Source organism: Periophthalmus magnuspinnatus, chromosome 3 (assembly GCF_009829125.3).
Source record: "Periophthalmus magnuspinnatus isolate fPerMag1 chromosome 3, fPerMag1.2.pri, whole genome shotgun sequence".
Classification (NCBI taxonomy): domain Eukaryota; kingdom Metazoa; phylum Chordata; class Actinopteri; order Gobiiformes; family Gobiidae; genus Periophthalmus; species Periophthalmus magnuspinnatus.
The window spans coordinates 244,385-264,768 of NC_047128.1; the positions used below are offsets into that span (position 1 = coordinate 244,385).

The following is a 20,384-nucleotide window of genomic DNA, read 5'->3' on the forward strand; positions in this document are numbered from 1 at the left end:
CAAACACTTTAACAGGAGCTAACAGGCTAACAGGAGCTAACAGGCTAACAGGAGCTAACAGTTTAACAAGAGCTAACAGAAGCTAACATTTAACAGAAGCTAACATTTTAACAGAAGCTAACAGGAGCTAACAGCTGTGACGGGCTGAACAGATCCATATTATAAATCAATATTAATTTTGTAGAACTCGACTCGATGGAACAGAGATTTTCTTTGTGGTGATTTACCGTCGGCTTCATAAACAACATCTGTGTAAAGAGGAGGAGGCGTCTGTGTAAAGAGGAGGAGGCGTCTGTGTAAAGAGGAGGAGGCGTCTGTGTAAAGAGGAGGAGGCGTCTGTGTAAAGAGGAGGAGGCGTCTGTGTAAAGAGGAGGAGGCGTCTGTGTAAAGAGGAGGAGGCGTCTGTGTAAAGAGGAGGAGGCGTCTGTGTAAAGAGGAGGAGGCGTCTGTGTAAAGCGAGGAGGCGTCTGTGTAAAGAGGAGGAGGCGTCTGTGTAAAGAGGAGGCGTCTGTGTAAAGAGGAGGAGGCGTCTGTGTAAAGAGGAGGAGGCGTCTGTGTAAAGAGGAGGAGGCGTCTGTGTAAAGAGGAGGCGGCGTCTGTGTAAAGAGGAGGAGGCGTCTGTGTAAAGAGGAGGAGGCGTCTGTGTAAAGAGGAGGAGGCGTCTGTGTAAAGAGGAGGAGGCGTCTGTGTAAAGAGGAGGAGGCGTCTGTGTAAAGAGGAGGAGGCGTCTGTGTAAAGAGGAGGAGGCGTCTGTGTAAAGAGGAGGAGGCGTCTGTGTAAAGCGAGGAGGCGTCTGTGTAAAGAGGAGGAGGCGTCTGTGTAAAGAGGAGGCGTCTGTGTAAAGAGGAGGAGGCGTCTGTGTAAAGAGGAGGAGGCGTCTGTGTAAAGAGGAGGAGGCGTCTGTGTAAAGAGGAGGCGGCGTCTGTGTAAAGAGGAGGAGGCGTCTGTGTAAAGAGGAGGAGGCGTCTGTGTAAAGAGGAGGAGGCGTCTGTGTAAAGAGGAGGAGGCGTCTGTGTAAAGAGGAGGAGGCGTCTGTGTAAAGAGGAGGAGGCGTCTGTGTAAAGAGGAGGAGGCGTCTGTGTAAAGAGGAGGAGGCGTCTGTGTAAAGAGGAGGAGGCGTCTGCGTAGATGGACTATCTGTACCGTCCCTTTAAGACTCTGTACCGGCCCTTTAAGACTCTGTACCGGCCCTTTAAGACTCTGTACCGGCCCTTTAAGACTCTGTACCGGCCCTTTAAGACTCTGTACCGGCCCTTTAAGACTCTGTACCGTCCCTTTAAGACTCTGTACCGGCCCTTTAAGACTCTGTACCGGCCCTTTAAGACTCTGTACCGTCCCTTTAAGACTCTGTACCGGCCCTTTAAGACTCTGTACCGTCCCTTTAAGACTCTGTTGCATTTTTAAAACATATTTTCGACAGAACAAAGGATTTTTATTATTTTCTTATGAATTAATGATTTACTCTTTTATAATTTACACTTTTAGTGTCGTTTGAAAACCACCTCCTCGACTCACACTGCAGACTTCTCCTCCTCCTCTCATACTCTCCTCCTCTCCTCCTCACCTCCTCTACTCCTCCTCCTCCTCTTGCTTGTGTACACTCCAGTCTCCTCCTCTTCTCCTCTCCTCCTCCTCCTCTTGCTTGTGTACACTCCAGTCTCCTCCTCTTCTCCTCTCCTCCTCCTCCTCTTGCTTGTATACACTCCAGTCTCCTCCTCTACTCCTCCTCCTCCTTTTGCTTGTGTACACTCCAGTCTCCTCCTCTTCTCCTCTCCTCCTCCTCCTCTTGCTTGTGTACACTCCAGTCTCCTCCTCTCCTCCTCCTCCTCTTGCTTGTATACACTCCAGTCTCCTCCTCTCCTCCTCCTCCTCTTGCTTGTATACACTCCAGTCTCCTCCTCTCCTCCTCCTCCTCTTGCTTGTATACACTCCAGTCTCCTCCTCTCCTCCTCCTCTCCTCCTCCTCCTCTTGCTTGTGTACACTCCAGTCTCCTCCTCTCCTCCTCCTCTCCTCCTCCTCTCCTCCTCTTGCTTGTGTACACTCCAGTCTCCTCCTCTCCTCCTCTCCTCCTCCTCCTCTTGCTTGTGTACACTCCAGTCTCCTCCTCTCCTCCTCCTCTCCTCCTCCTCTTGCTTGTATACACTCCAGTCTCCTCCTCTCCTCCTCTCCTCCTCCTCCTCTTGCTTGTGTACACTCCAGTCTCCTCCTCTCCTCCTCCTCCTCTTGCTTGTGTACACTCCAGTCTCCTCCTCTCCTCCTCCTCTCCTCCTCCTCCTCTTGCACACTCTCATCTCGTCTCATCTGTTTTCTCCTCTTCTTGACTTGTATATTTTTGTTTTTATGACCAAACTGATGGATTTTACGGCGTTTATTTCGTTCTCGTTTTAATGCTCCTCCCCCTTCGCCGCACGGGCCTAAAGGGCAAATATTTTGCTGCTCTAAAGTTGTGCTAATTTAACCGGACACACTGAGCGTGTGAGCGTCTGACGCCTGGACGCTCCAGACGCCCACTACCATAGACTTGAATGTGAACTGGACGCCCCTGATGCCCCGGTGTGAACTGGACGCCCCTGATGCCCCGGTGTGAACTGGACGCCCCTGATGCCCCGGTGTGAACTGGACGCCCCTGATGCCCTGGTGTGAACGCACGCTAACCGTTTATGATGGCTCTGCTAACAGCTGGAGCTAAAGCGGCTAACGCTAGCACAGTTTATTTAAAGTGTTTGTTTCATCAGGAGGAGGTGCTGCTTCTGCTTCAGTCGAGCTGTGTCCAGTTAAAGTCCTGTCTGTGTTTACAACTCTCCCAGTGCATTGTGGTCTATGTTGACCACTAATGACCACTATTCAAGGTGCATTGTGGGAAAATTTGAGTGTCGTATGTTTTTCACTCACTGGACATTAAAAGTGAGTCCTGCACAGCGCCCCCTGCAGGATGAGTGTGGACTCGTGGAGAGCTGCTGTTTTTAGACTTTATTTCTTTAAATAAAAACATCTGTAATTGAGTAAATGTAAGATAAATGAGATAATGCCATAGTGTGGAGCATTCCAGAGCCATAACATCTCCATGGAAACAAACATGTTACATAATGTGCCTTTTATAGAACAAAAAAGTCACATAATAAAGTGTTTAATGCAAAAGTTTCTGCTCTAACTCTGGAGATTATTCCTTTGTACAGAATATTTAAAATAATTTTGTGATGATGTAGAACTGAGACATTTGAATGCACAGATCTGCTTCTTCTGAAAATATAAACATAACACAGACATAATGTGACTCTTCTCTTTTCTCTTCTGTCTCTTTACACTTAAGGCCCATAGACGGCTCTGTATGAATAAATAAAGTGTCTATATATCGACCAGCGGCTGCGTCCCATTACACTGCGCCTCCTCTTCATTGCTCCTGGTCCAGTTTCTCAGACGATGGAGGAGGCGAGGGGCGGATTTCTTGGAAGTGGATGGAGGGATGGAGGGATGGAGGGATGGTGTGAGCGGAGCTGTATCTGAGTACATTTAAGTGCACTGAATGACACTGGTGCATTATTGATGATGCTATTAGCGCCAAGTGCAGACTCTTCCTCTTCCTCTTCCTCGACCCTGAGCGAGGCAGAGATGAGGCCGTTTAGACGCAAAACACAAAAATGAGAGAAAGGATTTTAGAGGCTTATGAAAAAAGAGACAAGACCTGCATAAAACCAGAAAATCTGCTCTGTTCTTCTCGTTTCTTCTCGTTGAGTCTGAAGTTTTATTTGGACTGATTCATGTTTGAGTTTGATCTTTAATCCACTATTTTCAAGACGCCATTTTGTCGATCTGCCCCCGTTTAACCTCCACTGTGACACGCCCCCTGTGACACGCCCCCTGTGACACGCCCCCTGTGACACGCCCACACTTAAACCTGTCTGTCCCTCAGGAGCTCGCAGACCTGAGGCACGTTCACGCGAAGCTAAAGAAGCAGTACCAGGAGAAGACGGCAGAGCTGGCTCACGCAAACAGACGAGTGGAGAGCCACGAGGCGGAGGTGAAGAAGCTCCGGCTCAGGGTGGAGGAGCTGAAGAAGGAGCTGGGACAGGCGGAGGACGAGGTAAAGACACCAACACACACTTCAGGAGAGAAAACTGCTCCTCTGAAAGAAAACACTGTAATAAACATGAATAAAACTGTAATAAACATGAATAAAACTGTAATAAACATGAATAAAACTGTAATAAACATGAATAAAACTGTAATAAACATGAATAAACCCTGTAATAAACATGAATAAAACTGTTTGTTCCACAGTTGGACGAGGCTCATAATCAGTCCCGGAGGCTGCAGAGATCTTTGGACGAACAGGTGGAGCAGACGGAGAATCTACAGGTGCAGCTGGAACATCTACAGTCCAGGTGAGTCTGCACCTCCCTCTGCAGGAGAGAGTCTGCACCTCCCTCTGCAGGAGAGAGTCTGCACCTCCCTCTGCAGGAGAGAGTCTGCACCTCCCTCTGCGGGCGAGAGTCCGCACCACTCTCTGATTGGCTGTCATGTGTCTCTGGAGCTCTCTGATTGGCTGTTGGGTGTTTGGAGCTCTCTGATTGGCTGTCATGTGTCTCTGGAGCTTTCTGATTGGCTGTCATGTGTCTCTGGAGCTCTCTGATTGGCTGTTGGGTGTTTGGAGCTCTCTGATTGGCTGTTGGGTGTCTGGAGCTCTCTGATTGGCTGTTGGGTGTTTGGAGCTCTCTGATTGGCTGTTGGGAGTCTGGAGCTCTCTGATTGGCTGTCATGTGTCTCTGGAGCGTCCTCTGTGTAGATTTGACTCTGGACAGTAAACATGTCTCAGTCTCAGTGGGACCAGATCCTCAACCTTCAGAATTGTTAAAGACGTGTTTGTTTAAACTTTATTTCAGACGTTTATATTTGTGTCTGGAGCTCACGTCTTTCTCGTCCAAACTGCAGGTGAGACATGAGACATGAGACATGAGACAGACGTGGGTTTAATCCCGACATGACTCCTCCTCCGTCTCATTTTAAAGCTGCAGTTTCACACCAGAAACTTTAATCTGAACGAGCTCCAGAGTCAAAGTGAGACGCAAGATTTAGACCACCAGAGGGAGCTGCACCTGTCTCTGTCTCTGCTCCTGTCTCTGTCTCTGCTCCTGTCTCTGCTCCTGTCTCTGCTACTGTCTCTGTCTCTGCTCCTGTCTCTGTCTCTGTCTCCGTCTCTGCTCCTGTCTCTGTCTCTGCTCCTGCCTCTGTCTCCGTCTCCGTCTCTGTGTGTTTATATAAACAGACTAAACTCTCTCTGTGCTGTTTCCCAAAGTGTTTTATTGCCCAGTAATCAGGAGGTGCATTGTTAGCATGCTAGTTGTGGTGGTAAAACTCTGCTCTGTGAGAGTAAAGAGCTTATAAACTCATCATGGAGAATCATTAAGATGTTCTGATGCATAAAGTGAGTGAGTCACTTTGGACCAAACTGTTTAAATTAAATAAATTAAATCAGGTCCAGCTTCTTTAAAACTTTGTTTCATTCTGACAGTTTTATTGTTTTTATTTTTATTTAAGAGTTTAAGAAAATCAGTTTCCTCTGGATGGATCAGACTGAAGCACGAGCCCCGTTTCATTCACATTTACAGTTTCAGACTCATAATAAGAACAATAATAATCTGTTCACCTGGAGAAAACGTTTCACGTTTTCTGACAAATCTGACAAGTTTGATCTGATTAGAATTTTTATTTAAAAAGTTGGACGTCGAGAAACTGAGAAACTGAAACTGTCCAGAGAAGAAGAAACAGAACATTTGACCAAACTGTTTAGAATTAACTCGTTTTTCATTTTTAGGACACAAAAAACAGATCTTTTACTTATTCTGAAAGTTTGATTTCATAAAGCCCCGTACTTCAGAATGTAATTTGTAATAATTTGTAATAATTGTAAAACTAAAATGAATAACTGTTCTTGACGACAGAGTCAGACCAGTTTGACTTTTTTATTTCCAAATCGACATCGTCTCATCACTTATTCAAATGTAAAGTCAAAATCTGCACAAATGTTCCGTGCTCCTGTTGTACCAAACGTCCTGCAAACCCCATTAGCATTAGCATTAGCATTAGTATTAGCATTAGTATTAGCATTAGCATTAGCATTAGCATTAGCATTAGTATTAGTATTAGCATTAGTATTAGCATTAGCATTAGCGTGCTTCTCTTCCTGGTGATAGTTGCCCCTGACGCCCAGCAGCCAATCACTGAGCTCCATTTCCTTGGTCTCCGTGGCAACAGGAGGCCTCACATCACAGTGTCCCGTCGGCATGACAACCTCCCCCCTGCACCCACGAGGAAGGGCATCTTGCATTAAGAGGGATTCATTTTATAATTTGTATTTGTGGATAAAAATGGAATAATTTGCAAACTGCAAAAAAACACATTTGAGTTTATTTTCATCGTCGAGACGTATCGAGAATCAGACACTAGTCAATACCAGAACTAGTATCGAAACTCAATACTCATCTGAGCAGTATCGATACTGAGTCCCACTGACAGAATCTGTTTATACTGATGTTGAGCTGAATCTGATGTGGTATCGGTATCGGTATCGAGTCTATTTCTCAGCATCGAAATCGAGTTTTTCCAGATGATTTTTACACCAGAGAAAATCGTCTCTAAAAACGACCTGACCTTGAACAAAGTCGATTATTTCCTCGTTATAAACAGATGTGAACAAATGGGGCGTGTCTAATGACCTCGCTCGTATTAATCGTCCTGGTGTACACTTTATCAATTAGCCATAGCACGCGACAACATTAGCTTAGCGAGTCGCCGCTCACTGCGTCGCTAACGTCTCTGTCTCTGATTTTTACTCTTTTATAAAATGAAAAACAGAACGATTCATTTTAAACAGTTTGAGTTCCTCCTCACTGACTCACAGGGATGAGTTTATAAGCACTTTACACAACTCTGTAAAGCTAACAACAACTAGCATGCTAATGCACGTGTAAACTTCCAGTGCAGGCCGTTTAAACCCTGGTCTCGCTCTCCTGTCGTATCTCAGTGTCTCCAGTTTCTTTTTGTGGTGAAGAAACGTGACCTGAGCTTTTGGACGTAGCTCCAGTCGAGTTTATCGACCTGCTCCTCTGTCCACACACTGACCGCAGCGTTAGCGTTAGCATAATGACACCAGACACACTGACCGCAGCGTTAGCGTTAGCATAATGACATCATACATGTTTTTATTCTTCTAGACTCCTGGGCCTCAGAGCTGATGGACGTCACTGAGCCGAGTCAGAAGTGTCCAAAGTTGTTAGCTTATACATAGCCTAGCATATGTAGCCTAGCATACGTAGCCTAGCATATGTAGCCTAGCATACGTAGTCTAGCATCGTCACAAAGCTAAAGCTTGAACATTTCAAAAACTAAACACAAAACTGTTCATGTTTTTGATTTAAACTGATTCAAATCTACAAAAACTTAATAAAAACTACAGAACAATTTATCTGAATTATTTTGATTTAAACTGAGCCAAGGGAAGAGATTTACAAAAAATATCAAAACATTGCTCTGTATTTTTATTTTGTTGTATTATTTTTGTATCTGGACTGACCTGGGAACGGCTCAGGGTCCGATCAGAGGAGCTGCAGGAAGTGTCTGGGGTGAGGGAAGTCTGTGAGAGCCTGTGTGAACTCCAGCTCCGGCTCACACCCCGGTCCCGGCTCTGGCTCTGGCTCTTGCTCCGGTTTCGGCTCTGGCTTGTTTTTCTGACACTTTTTTTTTTTTTTTTTAAATTGTTTTTACCCAAATCACTTCACAAAGTTTCAGCCTGAAACAAGAAAATCAGACTGAAGCACGAGCCCCGTTTCATTTACAGTTTCAGACTCATAATAAAAACAACAATAATCTGGAGAAAAAAGATTCACGTTTTCTGACAAATCCTTTGATCTGATTTGAGTTTTTATTTAAAAAGTTGAAGGGAGGGCATCTGACACACTTCACACAGGGAGGGCATCTGACACACTTCACACAGGGAGGGCATCTGACTCACTTCACACAGGGAGGGCATCTGACTCACTTCACACAGGGAGGGCATCTGACTCACTTTTCCCTCTGTGTTTTCCAGACTGAGGCGTCAGACTCAAACTCCGGGACTTTTTGGCAAAATCCGACGTTTTGGCTCCGAAAATCCCGACGGTCCGTCCAGCGACTTGGACGAAGAGGAGGAGGAGCTACAGCTGCAAACGCCGTGACGTTTAAACGCGGCGGCGATAAACGACTGAACACGACACGATGTCACTCCAGCGCCGGAGGATTCAGACTGGAAAACTCCTGGTGACTGGGTTTAAATGAACATGAGACTGAATTTTTCCTGTTGGACTTTTAGACATTTATTATTTTTCTTTTTACCTCATGTTTCGTTTAAACTTTTCTCTTTTTTCTGTGGATTTAAAGTTGAACAAAACCACAAACTGTTTTATTTACGTCTTTGTACTTTTCCCTGGAGCTCGTTGGTGTGAACGTCGCCCCCTGTGGGTCAAAGTCCAGCAGCGTTTCAACAGTAAATAAATAAATATCTTTGTTTTTTGACATTTTGGTCCAAATGTTTTTTTAACGATAATTAAAGCAAAATAAACCAAATAAACAAGTGTGTTTCAAATGAGGTTAATTAGGCCCTGTGACCTCCCTGTGACCTCCCTGTGACCTCCCTGTGACCTCTGTGTTGATTGGCTGACACGTTTCTGCAGTGTCATCTCTCTTCATCTCTCTTCTTCCTCTCTCTTCTTCCTCTCTCTTCCTCTCTCTTCTTCATCTCTCTCTTCCTCTCTCTCTTCATCTCTCTCTTCGTCTCTCTTCTTCATCTCTCTCTTCATCTCTCTCTTCCTCTCTCTTCTTCCTCTCTCTTCCTCTCTCTTCTTCATCTCTCTCTTCCTCTCTCTCTTCCTCTCTCTTCCTCTCTCTTCTTCCTCTCTCTCTTCTTCCTCTCTTCCTCTCTCTTCCTCTCTCTTCTTCATCGCTCTCTTCCTCTCTCTTCTTCCTCTCTCTTTTCTTCCTCTCTTCCTCTCTCTTCCTCTCTCTTCTTCATCTCTCTCTTCCTCTCTCTTCTTCATCACCGAGGGACGCTCTCTCCTGAGTCTGTTCTGTTATTTATCTGTCGTTTTTATAAAGTCTCTGTTTCTCTGTTTTTGTATCTACTGAATCTGAATAAACTTCTTTCCTGTTGTTTGACACATGGGGTCCTCAAAATGGCCGCCGCGTAAATGTTTAAATCACATCAGTGAATGAGTCGGGACGGATTTGTCTTTTACGTCATAATGTGGAGAGAGACACAGACGAGACTGGACACACAGAGACAAGAGACTGGACACACAGAGAGGGACTGGACACACAGAGGAGACTGGACACACAGAGACAAGAGACTGGACACACAGAGGAGAGACTGGACACACACAGAGGAGACTGGACACACAGAGACAAGAGACTGGACACACAGAGGAGAGACTGGACACACACAGAGGAGACTGGACACACAGAGACAAGAGACTGGACACACAGAGGAGACTGGACACACAGAGAGGAGACTGGACACACAGAGACAAGAGACTGGACACACAGAGGAGAGACTGGACACACACAGAGGAGACTGGACACACAGAGACAAGAGACTGGACACACAGAGGAGACTGGACACACAGAGGCAGGTCCTGGTTCAGTCCTGGTTTAAATCTTTAAAATCATTATGAAAAAAATTCAGTTTTCTTCATATGTGTGTGTATATGTGTGTACGTGTGTGGGGGTGTGTGTGAGTGTGTATATGTGTATGTGAGTATATATATATGTGTGTATAGGGGTGTGTGTGTGTGTGTGTGTGATGTTCAGTTGTGTTTAATATTTGTCTTAATGAGCTCGTGTTTCTTCATGTCTCTGTGGAGTCATTATTTTCAGGACACACCCCCCCTCTCCCTCTCTCTCCCCTCTCTCTCCCTCTCTCTCCCTGCAGCTCTCCTCTCCCCCTCTCTCTCTCCCTCTCTTCTCTTCTCTCTCCCCCCTCTCTCTCTTTTCTTGTAGCCCCCCCACTCCCTCCCCTCTCCCTCTCTCCTGTTCTCCTCCTCTTTCCCTGCAGCTCCCCCCCCTCTCCCTCTCTCCTCCTCCTCCTCCTCCTCCTCTCGGGGTCCGTGGGGAGCGTCTCTGTCCATTAAACTGACCTGGTCTAATTGTTCCTCTGTTGTTCTGAGTCTGTTCATCCACAGACCGTCCTCCCACTGTGAGCTTTATTACACTGGGACATGGGGAGGAGGCGCAGAGGGGAGGAACTGCATGCAGAGATGAGGCGCAGTGTTGAGGAGGTGCAGAGGTGTAAGGTGCACTGGGGAGGAGGCGCACGCAGTGAGGAGGCGCACGCTGAGATCTTAATGTTTCTGTTTGAGTTTAATGAAGCTGATGGTTTAAATGAACTGGAGCTTCAGACACAGTTTACAGAGATAAGAGTGTAATTATGTTATTATAATGTTATTATAATGTTATTATAATGTTATTATAATGTTATTATAATGTTATTATAATGTTATTATAATGTTATTATAATGTTATTATAGTGTTATTATAATGTTATTATAATGTTATTATAATGTTATTATAGTGTAATTACAGAGTTATTACAGAGAACATGTTTATGAGTCTCAGGTTCCTGTTATGTCCAACATTTTGAGGACTTTTGTTTTTATATTTTGTTTTAAATTGTTAATTGCCATGACAACAGTCCACATTTGTCCTCTGAGACGAGTGGACAGGACAAACACAGAATCAGCTCTGAGGGGAATTATATGTTTGAAATGATTCTACTTTTTACAATTTAATGTCACACTGGAACAGACAGGCCTGTCCCTCAGTCGTCCCTCAGTCGTTGGTCTGTCCCTCAGTCGTCCCTCAGTCGTTGGTCTGTCCCTCAGTCGTCGGTGTGTCCCTCAGTCGTTGGTCTGTCCCTCAGTCGTTGGTCTGTCCCTCAGTCATCGGTGTGTCTCTCAGTCGTCCCTCAGTCATCAGTGTGTCCCTCAGTTGTCCAGCTCTGTCCACGTCTCAGTCTGACGTGTCTTCTCGTCTCTCACTGCATAAACAGTGTTTATTAAAACACTGTCAGACCAAAACAAAAGTGAAAATAAAAGTTTTGTGAACACAAACACAGTTTATGTTCACGCTCCAAACTCTGGGACGTGTAATTGGACGTTGGACTTTTTGTCCAGATTGACACGAGGTAATGACACCTCTGAGCCTCTGATTCAGCCCCTGGGACCAATCACAGCCCGGCTCAGAGCGGCAGACGTCAGGATGTCCCGACGCGGAGGGGCAAATTACAGAGCACCTGCGCTAGCTAACCCGCTATTAGCTACGCTCTCAGCTAACAATGGCACCGCAGCAGGAGGGGGCGTGGCCTCAGAGACAGTTACACAACAAGAGGAAATGCACCAGGTTAATCCAGGGTTTACTTCAAATATTATTATTAAAGAGGACGACACTGTTGTGAGGCATTAAAGAGGAGGTATTTACTCCTACGGGGTATTAAAGAGGAGGTATTTACTCCTACGGGGTATTAAAGAGGAGGTATTTACTCCTACGGGGTATTAAAGAGGAGGTATTTACTCCTACGGGGTATTAAAGAGGAGGTATTTACTCCTACGGGGTATTAAAGAGGAGGTATTTACTCCTACGGGGTATTAAAGAGGAGGTATTTACTCCTACGGGGTATTAAAGAGGAGGTATTTACTCCTACGGGGTATTAAAGAGGAGGTATTTACTCCTACGGGGTATTAAAGAGGAGGTATTTACTCCTACGGGGTATTAAAGAGGAGGTATTTACTTCTATGTCGTATTAAAGAGGAGGTATTTACTCCTATGTCGTATTAAAGAGGAGGTATTTACTTCTATGTTGTATTAAAGAGGAGGTATTTACTTCTATGTCGTATTAAAGAGGAGGTATTTACTTCTACGGGGTATTAAAGAGGAGGTGTTCTTGTACGTTGTGTGTTTCATGTGTGTTTGTTGTGTTGTTGTTCTTTGTGTGTGTGTTCTTGTGCGTTGTGTGTTTCTTGTGTGTTTGTTGTGTGTTTCATGTGTTTGTTGTGTTGTTGTTCTTTGTGTGTGTGTTCTTGTGCGTTGTGTGTTTCTTGTGTGTTTGTTGTGTTGTTGTTCTTTGTGTGTGTGTTCTTGTGCGTTGTGTGCTTCTTGTGTGTTTGTTGTGTGTTTCTTGTGTGTTTGTTGTGTTGTTGTTCTTTGTGTGTGTGTTCTTGTGCGTTGTGTGTTTGTTGTGTGTTTGTTGTGTGTTTCATGTGTGTTTGTTGTGTTGTTGTTCTTTGTGTGTGTGTTCTCGTGCGTTGTGTGTTTGTTGTGTGTTTCATGTGTGTTTGTTGTGTTGTTGTTCTTTGTGTGTGTGTTTCATGTGTGTTTGTTGTGTGCTTCATGTGTTTGTTGTGTTGTTGTTCTTTGTGTGTGTGTTCTTGTGTGTTGTGTGTTTGTTGTGTGCTTCATGTGTTTGTTGTGTTGTTGTTCTTTGTGTGTGTTCTTGTGTGTTGTGCGTCTGTGCTTCTCTGTGTGGAGATAATTGTTTGGACTTTAGTTGTGATCAGAGCTGATGTTTTTTCTCAGTGATGATCATCTCCATAAAAACACAATAAACAAAGCATCATGGGAAAGAGGAGGGAGGAGGAACAGCAACATGGAGGAACAGCAACATGGAGGAACAGCAACGAGGAACAGCAACGAGGAACAGCAACGTGTAACAGCAACGAGGAACAGCAACGTGGAACAGCAACATGGAACAGCAACGAGGAACAGCAACGTGGAACAGCAACATGGAACAGCAACGAGGAACAGCAACGAGGAACAGCAACATGGAACAGCAACGAGGAACAGCAACATGAAACAGCAACGAGGAACAGCAACGTGGAACAGCAGCGAGGAACAGCAACGTGTAACAGCAACGAGGAACAGCAACGATGAACAGCCACGAGGAACAGCAGCATGGAACAGCCACGAGGAACAGCAGCATGGAACAGCAATGAGGAACAGCAACGTGGAACAGCAACGAGGAACAGCAACGAGGAACAGCAACGTGGAACAGCAACATGGAACAGCAACATGGAACAGCAACGAGGAACAGCAACGAGGAACAGCAGCGAGGAACAGCAACGAGGAACAGCAACGATGAACAGCCACGAGGAACAGCAGCATGGAACAGCAATGAGGAACAGCAATGTGGAACAGCAACGAGGAACAGCAACGAGGAACAGCAACGTGGAACAGCAACGTGGAACAGCAGCGAGGAACAGCAACGTGGAACAGCAACGAGGAACAGCAACGTGGAACAGCAACGAGGAACAGCAACGATGAACAGCCACGAGGAACAGCAGCATGGAACAGCAACGTGGAACAGCAACGAGGAACAGCAACGAGGAACAGCAGCGAGGAACAGCAGTGAGGAACAGCACCGAGGAACAGCAGCGAGGAACAGCAATGAGGAACAGCAACGAGGAACAGCAACGTGTTTCATCATGTTTCAGCCCGAGGAGGTTCACCACATGTCCACATGTCCACATGTCCATGAGGACATATGTCCACATGTCCTCTCCAGATGTTTGAGGATATTCAGTCAGTTCTCTGAGTTTTCTACACAGAAATATTACAGACTAAAGTTTTAAGTCTCTGTGAAGATAAAACTCATTTTCCTTGTGTAAATCTGTAAATGAGGCTCATCGAGGTTAGAGCAGTTATAGAGACCACGAGTATCATAGCAACCAAAGAGCCAATCAGGAGCGAGGCTGTTGAAGCTAACGCCCCTCCCTACTCACACCTCTGGTTCAACAGGGAGCGGGCGCTTAGCAACGCTGTCAATCAAACCTGTTGCTAACGCTAACAGGAGCGACCTCGGGGACAGAAGGACCTGATTTGTCTGTTATTAATGTTCAGATCTTGATTTACAGACACAATAAATAAAAACCCCAGGATCATGTAGAGGGTTAATACGAACATTTAAGACCAGAATGAGTCTGAAGCAGCAGGTACAGAGAGGGGGCGCTGTTTTTCAATACAAAGTGAATTGGAGCCAGAGTTGATGGAGCAGGAAGTGCGTCCAGGACCACTTCCTGTTTGTAACACGGTGGCTAACAGGTTAGCTATGTACATTTACATAAACAGACTTTGGGTTGCATGTTCCCTGTCTGTGTTAGCATGAAGCGTTAGCATGAAGCATTAGCCAGCTAATGAAGCGTTAGCATGAAGCATTAGCCTGCTAACTCACTGTGGTCAGTTTGTGGCTGTTTGACTTGTACATTATGAACCTGATGACGTCTTTGAGCGGAGCCTCATGAGCCTCGTGAGCCTCGTGAGCCTCATGAGCCTCGTGAGCCTCGTGAGCCTCTGTTAGATTATTTACACTGAGTATGGAGCTTTATACGGCCTTAAAGTGCCAACACGTCGCACTGTATCTGTTACCTAGCAACCGTGTGGTACAAGGGCCCAAACGCCTCTGATGTCAGAGAGAAGATAATTTAACAAATGTAAATATAAGACACAGTTATTTTGTGAAATCATGTTTAAAGTGTCAGAAAAATGTGTTTCTTGTACAAACTTTAAACTTTATTCACTTTAAAGACGCAGCTAAACATAGCGGTTTAGCTAACAGCCCGTTACATCACACGTGGATTTAAAGCAGAATGAAATAATAAAATAAAAATAAATAAAAATAATAATGAAACTTGGATCCACAGACGGTTTGAGACGAGGACTGAGACCCACAGTGTGAAGCACTTAGCAACGCTGTCAATCAAACCTGTTGCTAAGGCTAACGGAGCGACGTCGGGGAAAGAAGGACCTGATGGAGCAGGAAGTGCACCCCCCCCCCCCCCCCCCACACACACACACACACACACACACATTCTGTTGACACACAGTCTGGAGTTTGACCCTCAGCTCCACAGTGTGAGCTGCTGCTGTGTCTTTGGGCAAGACACTTTTCTGGTGGAGAGTGACTATATTTACTTTGCCTGGAACGTGACACGCGCCATTCAACGTTTACATCGCCAAGGAAACAAGCAGGTCAGGTCTGTGGATGGGCGAGCCAAACAGCCAAACACAAACAGGACGGGTGGTAGAAAAGTTCCGTAGTGCATCTTTAAGCGTCCGTGTGGTGTTGATCGAGCGCTTCATTGATGTAAACGTCTGCTCATAAACGCGGCTCATTTCCTCGCACTCGTTTATCCGCCGCCCGCGCTCCTCCCTCGTCTTTACAGTGCATGTTTGGGAGTCGTTTTCTCGGGGCGGGGGGGTCGTACATCTCGTTTTTCTCGCCGCGTCAGCGCAGAGCGTCCCAGGACATCACTGAAACTAACCCAGACAGACGGCGCTAACCGCTACACGCCGACCATCATAACGCCAAATGTATAAACAAGATGGCCGCCGCAAGAGACGATGATCAGCACCGAGCAGAGGGATGGAGGGAGGAGAGGAGGAGGAGAGAGGGAGGAGGAGAGGGATGGAGGGAGGAGAGGAGGAGAGAGGGAGGAGGAGAGGGATGGAGGGAGGAGAGGAGGAGGAGAGAGGGAGGAGGAGAGAGGGAAGAGGAGAGGGATGGAGGGAGGAGAGGAGGAGAGAGGGAGAGAAGAGGGATGAGGGGGGAGGGATGGAGGGAGGAGAGGAGGAGGAGAGAAGAGGGATGGAGGAGAGGAGAGGAGGAGGAGAGAGGGAGAGGGATGGAGGGAGGGAGGGATGGAGGGAGAGAAGAGGGATGGAGGGAGGGAGGGATGGAGGGAGAGAAGAGGGATGGAGGGAGGAGAGGACGAGGAGACAGGGAGAGAAGAGGGGTGGAGGGAGGAGAGGAGGAGGAGAGAGGGAGAGAAGAGGGATGGAGGGAGGAGGGAGAGAGGAGGGGGAAGGGAGGGGAGGAGGGGGGAGAGGAGGAGAGATGGAGGGAGGAGAGGAGGAGAGAGGAAGGAGGAGAGAGGGAGGAAAAGAGACGGACGGAGGAGGAATGGAGGAGGAGGAGGGAGGGAGGAGAGAAGGAGGATGGAGGGAGAAGAGGACGAGAGTTAGAGGAGGAGGATGGAGGGAGGAGAGGAGGAGTGAGGGTTTAAACTCAGTGGAGTTACTCCTTGTTTCTCCTCATGGCCTCCCTCAGGGGTCTGTGTTTGCTCCTTTTCTCACCTCCTTCTTTCTCTGGGTGTAGTTTTCTCACCTCTGCCTCTGGTCTCTCTGTCTGAGCCTCCTCCTCCACTCCTCCTCCTCTGCCCCTCCCCCTCCTCTGCTCCTCCTCCCCCTCCTCTGCTCCTCCTCCCCCTCCTCTGCTCCTCCTCCCCCTCCTCCTCCTGCCCCTCCTCCTCCTCCTCTGCTCCTCCTCTGCTCCTCCTGTGGGGTTTGTGTTGTTCTTGTTTCTTTTTCCTCAGCTCTAAATCTCTGGTGGAGTTTTCAGGAGTCGCCTCCGGCTCCAAACAACTCAGTCCAGGAACGAGAGAAATAAAACTGCTGACGGAGGGAGAGAGAGGAGGAGGGAGAGGAGGAGGGACAGGAGGGAGAGGAGGAGGGAGAGAGAGGAGGGAGAGGAGGGAGAGAGGAGGAGGGAGAGAGAGGAGGGAGGGAGAGAGGGGGAGGGAACGAGGGGGAGTGAGGGAGGGAACGAGGGAGAAAGAGGGAGAGAGAGGAGGGAGAGGAGGAGGGAGACGAGGAGGGAGAGAGAGAGGAGTGAGGGAGGGGGAGGGGGAGAAGAGACAGATATAAGAGAGAGAGAAACAGTTGAGGAGACAAAATGATCCGTCCTGAGGCAAAAGACTGAAAAACATCAAAGAGTTTAACAGAGAAACAGACACACACACATATACACACACACAAACACCCCGACACACACAAACACACACACAAACAAACACACACAAACACAGACAAACATACATACACACACACATACACCCCGACACACAGAAACACACATACACACACACCCCAACATACAAACAAACACACACACACACCCCCCCACATACACACCGACACACCCCCACACCAACACACACACCCCCACACACACACCCACACACCCCAACACACACACACACATACACAAACATACACAAACACTCACACACAAACAAACATACACAACACATCAGCTCCTGAAACATGACCTTTAACCCCGCCCACTGAGACCTTTTAACCCCGCCCACTGGGGGGGGGGGGGGGGGGGGGCATTTAACCCCAGCCCAAGATTCTGTTAAATGTTTTAATAACTCAACAGTTTATAAAGTTTAAGAAACAGATTTTTAATAAAATTATATTTTTCGTTGTCATTATGTCATCACTTCTTTATACAGTCTGTGGCGTAAAGTGAGTTTGACGTCACAGCTTCAGCTTCAGCTTCAGCTTCAGCTCTAAATGAAGCTCATCCAGGCCAGAGCAGGTGTAGAGGCTCATCTGGAGCAAGTATCATAGCAACCAAAGAACCAATCAGGAGCGAGGTTGATGAAGGTAACGCTGTCAATCAAACCTGTTGCTAACGCTAACAGGAGCTAACGCTAACAGGAGCTAACGCTAACAGGAGCTAATGCTAACAGGAGCTAACGCTAACAGGAGCGACCTCGGGGACAGAAGGACCTGATTTGTCTGTTATTAATGTTCAGATCTTGATTTACAGACACAATAGTGAAATAAAAACCCCAGGATCATGTAGAGGGTTAATACGAACATTTAAGACCAGAATGAGTCTGAAGCAGCAGAGACAGAGAGAGGACAGAGGACAGAGAGGACAGAGGGGACAGAGAGAGGACAGAGAGGACACAGAGGGGACAGAGAGGACAGAGGGGGCGCTGTTTAACACAGAAAGTGAATTTTAATTTAATTTATTTTTTTCATAAACTGTATGGTTAAATTAAATATAAATGTCCATATGGATCCAGGTGCTGTCTCAGTCTCATTTGTTTTTGTCCATAATCTACATTTATAACACGAGAAGTTTACGCCTTTAAAAACATGAGAAATGAAAACTCTTTTTATATTCATCCATTTGAACAAATAAAAACACTGAATCATGTCAATCCAGGTTCAATAAAAACTCTGATGTGTCGAGGACGCACTCGAGAACACGGAGGTCAAAGGTCACAGCTATAACCTCTCATCTGTAATATATGCACATGATGGGAGGAGCTACAGCGTGATGGGGGAGGAGCTACAGCGTGATGAGGGAGGACACACCTGTTGCTTTACAGTTTCTGTTTGTTTCTGTTCAAGTCCCTGATGGATCAACATAAACTTATAACTGAAGACAAAACAGACGAGGTGTGTGGAGTTTAGATATTTGCATCTAAATAACTCAGACTTTTCTCTGGTTCTTTTGTCGTTCTTTTGTTCTTTTGTCGTTCTTTTGTTATTTTGTTGTGCAGCTTTAGTGAAGAGCAGCAGATGTGGACTTGTGTTTCTGTCCAAAACCTTTTTGAACAAAATGGAGTAAAAGTTTTTCCTCTCAGGACTGAAATGGAGCTGTTTTTAAAATCTGATTTTGGAGACATTTTGATTTAAAGTTTTATGAGAAAGTCAGAAGAAAAGACACATGATACAGCAAAAGATGTTTATATAAAACATATTTATATAAAACATATTTACATAACAAACATATAGATATATAGAAGTAAATACCTCCTCTTTAATACTCTGTAGAAGTAAATCCTCTTTTTCTTTCTTTCTTTCATATTCTCTCTGTTTTGTTCGTGTGGATCATAAACAGTCTGAGTCTCACAGGAGCCGTTCAGAACCTCATTAAACCAGAGACTATAAAACCCCATAATAACACCTCCTCCTCCACCTCCTCTGCTCCACCACCTCCTCTTCTCTTGTTTTTATGGCTGAGTCTCTCCTGCTACTCTTCTCCTCCTCCTCCACCTCCTCTCAACTTATTTTTATGTCTTTATGTCATGTATATTTTTATGTTTCTCTCCCACTCCTCCTCTCCTGTTCCTCCTGTCCTGCTCCTCTCTCCTGCTCCTCCTCTCCTGTTCCTCCTGTCCTGCTCCTCTCTCCTGCTCCTCCTCTCCTGCTCCTCCTCTCCTGTTCCTCCTGTCCTGCTCCTCTCTCCTGCTCCTCCTCTCCTCCTGCTTCCCTCGTTCATTTAGACTTTAATTGTTCGTCTCATGTGAGCAGCAGCAGTGCATCATGGGAGAGGTCGGGTCATGTGGGAGGTGCTGTGAGGAGGCGCGTGTTTATCTAGTCACATGACAGACAGCAGGAGGAGAAACATGTAACCTCCACAGAGAACATGGAAGTCAAACCAGAAACCTTCTCACTATGTGGCGACTCAGCTGAGAGTTTCATTTTGTGTTTGATCTGCACCTCCTTATGTTTGATCTGCTCCTCCTTATGTTTAATCTGCACCTCCTTATGTTTGATCTGCTCCTCCTTATGTTTGATCTGCACCTCCTTATGTTTGATCTGCTCCTCGTGTTTGATCTGCTCCTCCTCGTGTTTGATCTGCGCCTCCTCATGTTTGATCTGCTCCTCCTCGTGTTTGATCTGCTCCTCCTCGTGTTTGATCTGCTCCTCTTCGTCTTTAATCTGCTCCTCCTCGTGTTTGATCTGCTCCTCCTCGTGTTCGATCTGCTCCTCCTCGTGTTCGATCTGCTCCTCCTCGTGTTTGATCTGCGCCTCCTCGTGTTTGATCTGCACCTCCTTATGTTTGATCTGCTACTCCCTATGTTTGATCTGCTCCTCCTTATGTTTGATCTGCACCTCCTTATGTTTGATCTGCTCCTCCTCGTGTTTGATCTGCTCCTCTTCGTCTTTAATCTGCTACTCCTCGTGTTTGATCTGCTCCTCCTCGTGTTCGATCTGCTCCTCCTCGTGTTTGATCTGCGCCTCCTCGTGTTTGATCTGCTCCTCCTCGTGTTTGATCTGCACCTCCTCGTGTTTGATCTGCTCCTCCTCGTGTTTGATCTGCGCCTCCTCGTGTTTGATCTGCACCTCCTCGTGTTTGATCTGCTCCTCCTCGTGTTTGATCTTCTCCTCCTTATGTTTGATCTGCTCCTCCTCGTGTTTGATCTGCACCTCCTCGTGTTTGATCTGCTCCTCCTCGTGTTTGATCTGCGCCTCCTCGTGTTTGATCTGCACCTCCTCGTGTTTGATCTGCTCCTCCTCGTGTTTGATCTGCGCCTCCTCGTGTTTGATCTGCGCCTCCTGCACTCGTTCAGTCTGATACACTCCACTGACTCCAGCTCTCTGTCTGTGACAAAGAGAAAGAGGAGGTGTAGAGACAAGGAGAGGGATGGAGAGAAGGAGAAAGAGAGAGGAGGTGCAGTGAGAGAAGAGGGAGGAAGGAGGGAGAGGAGAAAGAAAAAACACAGATAAGAGTGAAGGAGGAGGGGTAGAGAGGAAAAAGAGAAAGAGGAGGGGGTAGAAAGAA

The 20,384-nt window shown here is 46.5% G+C and overlaps 2 protein-coding genes across 3 annotated transcripts in view; both read left to right on the plus strand.

The window, feature by feature from the left end:
* The window catches only part of ccdc102a (coiled-coil domain containing 102A), a 46,314-nt gene extending 37,128 nt beyond the window's left edge, over positions 1-9,186 (plus strand). For both annotated transcript variants that reach the window (XM_033990821.2, XM_055229246.1), the window contains exons 9-11: positions 3,912-4,082; positions 4,280-4,383; positions 8,085-9,186. In XM_033990821.2, the coding sequence (XP_033846712.1) occupies positions 3,912-4,082; positions 4,280-4,383; positions 8,085-8,211 (402 nt within the window). In that variant the 3' untranslated portion in view covers positions 8,212-9,186. The remainder of the gene's footprint in view (positions 1-3,911; positions 4,083-4,279; positions 4,384-8,084) is intronic.
* Positions 9,187-12,637: 3,451 nt separating this feature from the next.
* LOC117389013 (hornerin-like) lies at positions 12,638-13,591 on the plus strand. The gene is given in 1 exon segment (XM_055232541.1): positions 12,638-13,591. A coding segment is annotated over 1 exon segment (954 nt).
* The last annotated feature ends 6,793 nt before the right edge of the window (positions 13,592-20,384 follow it).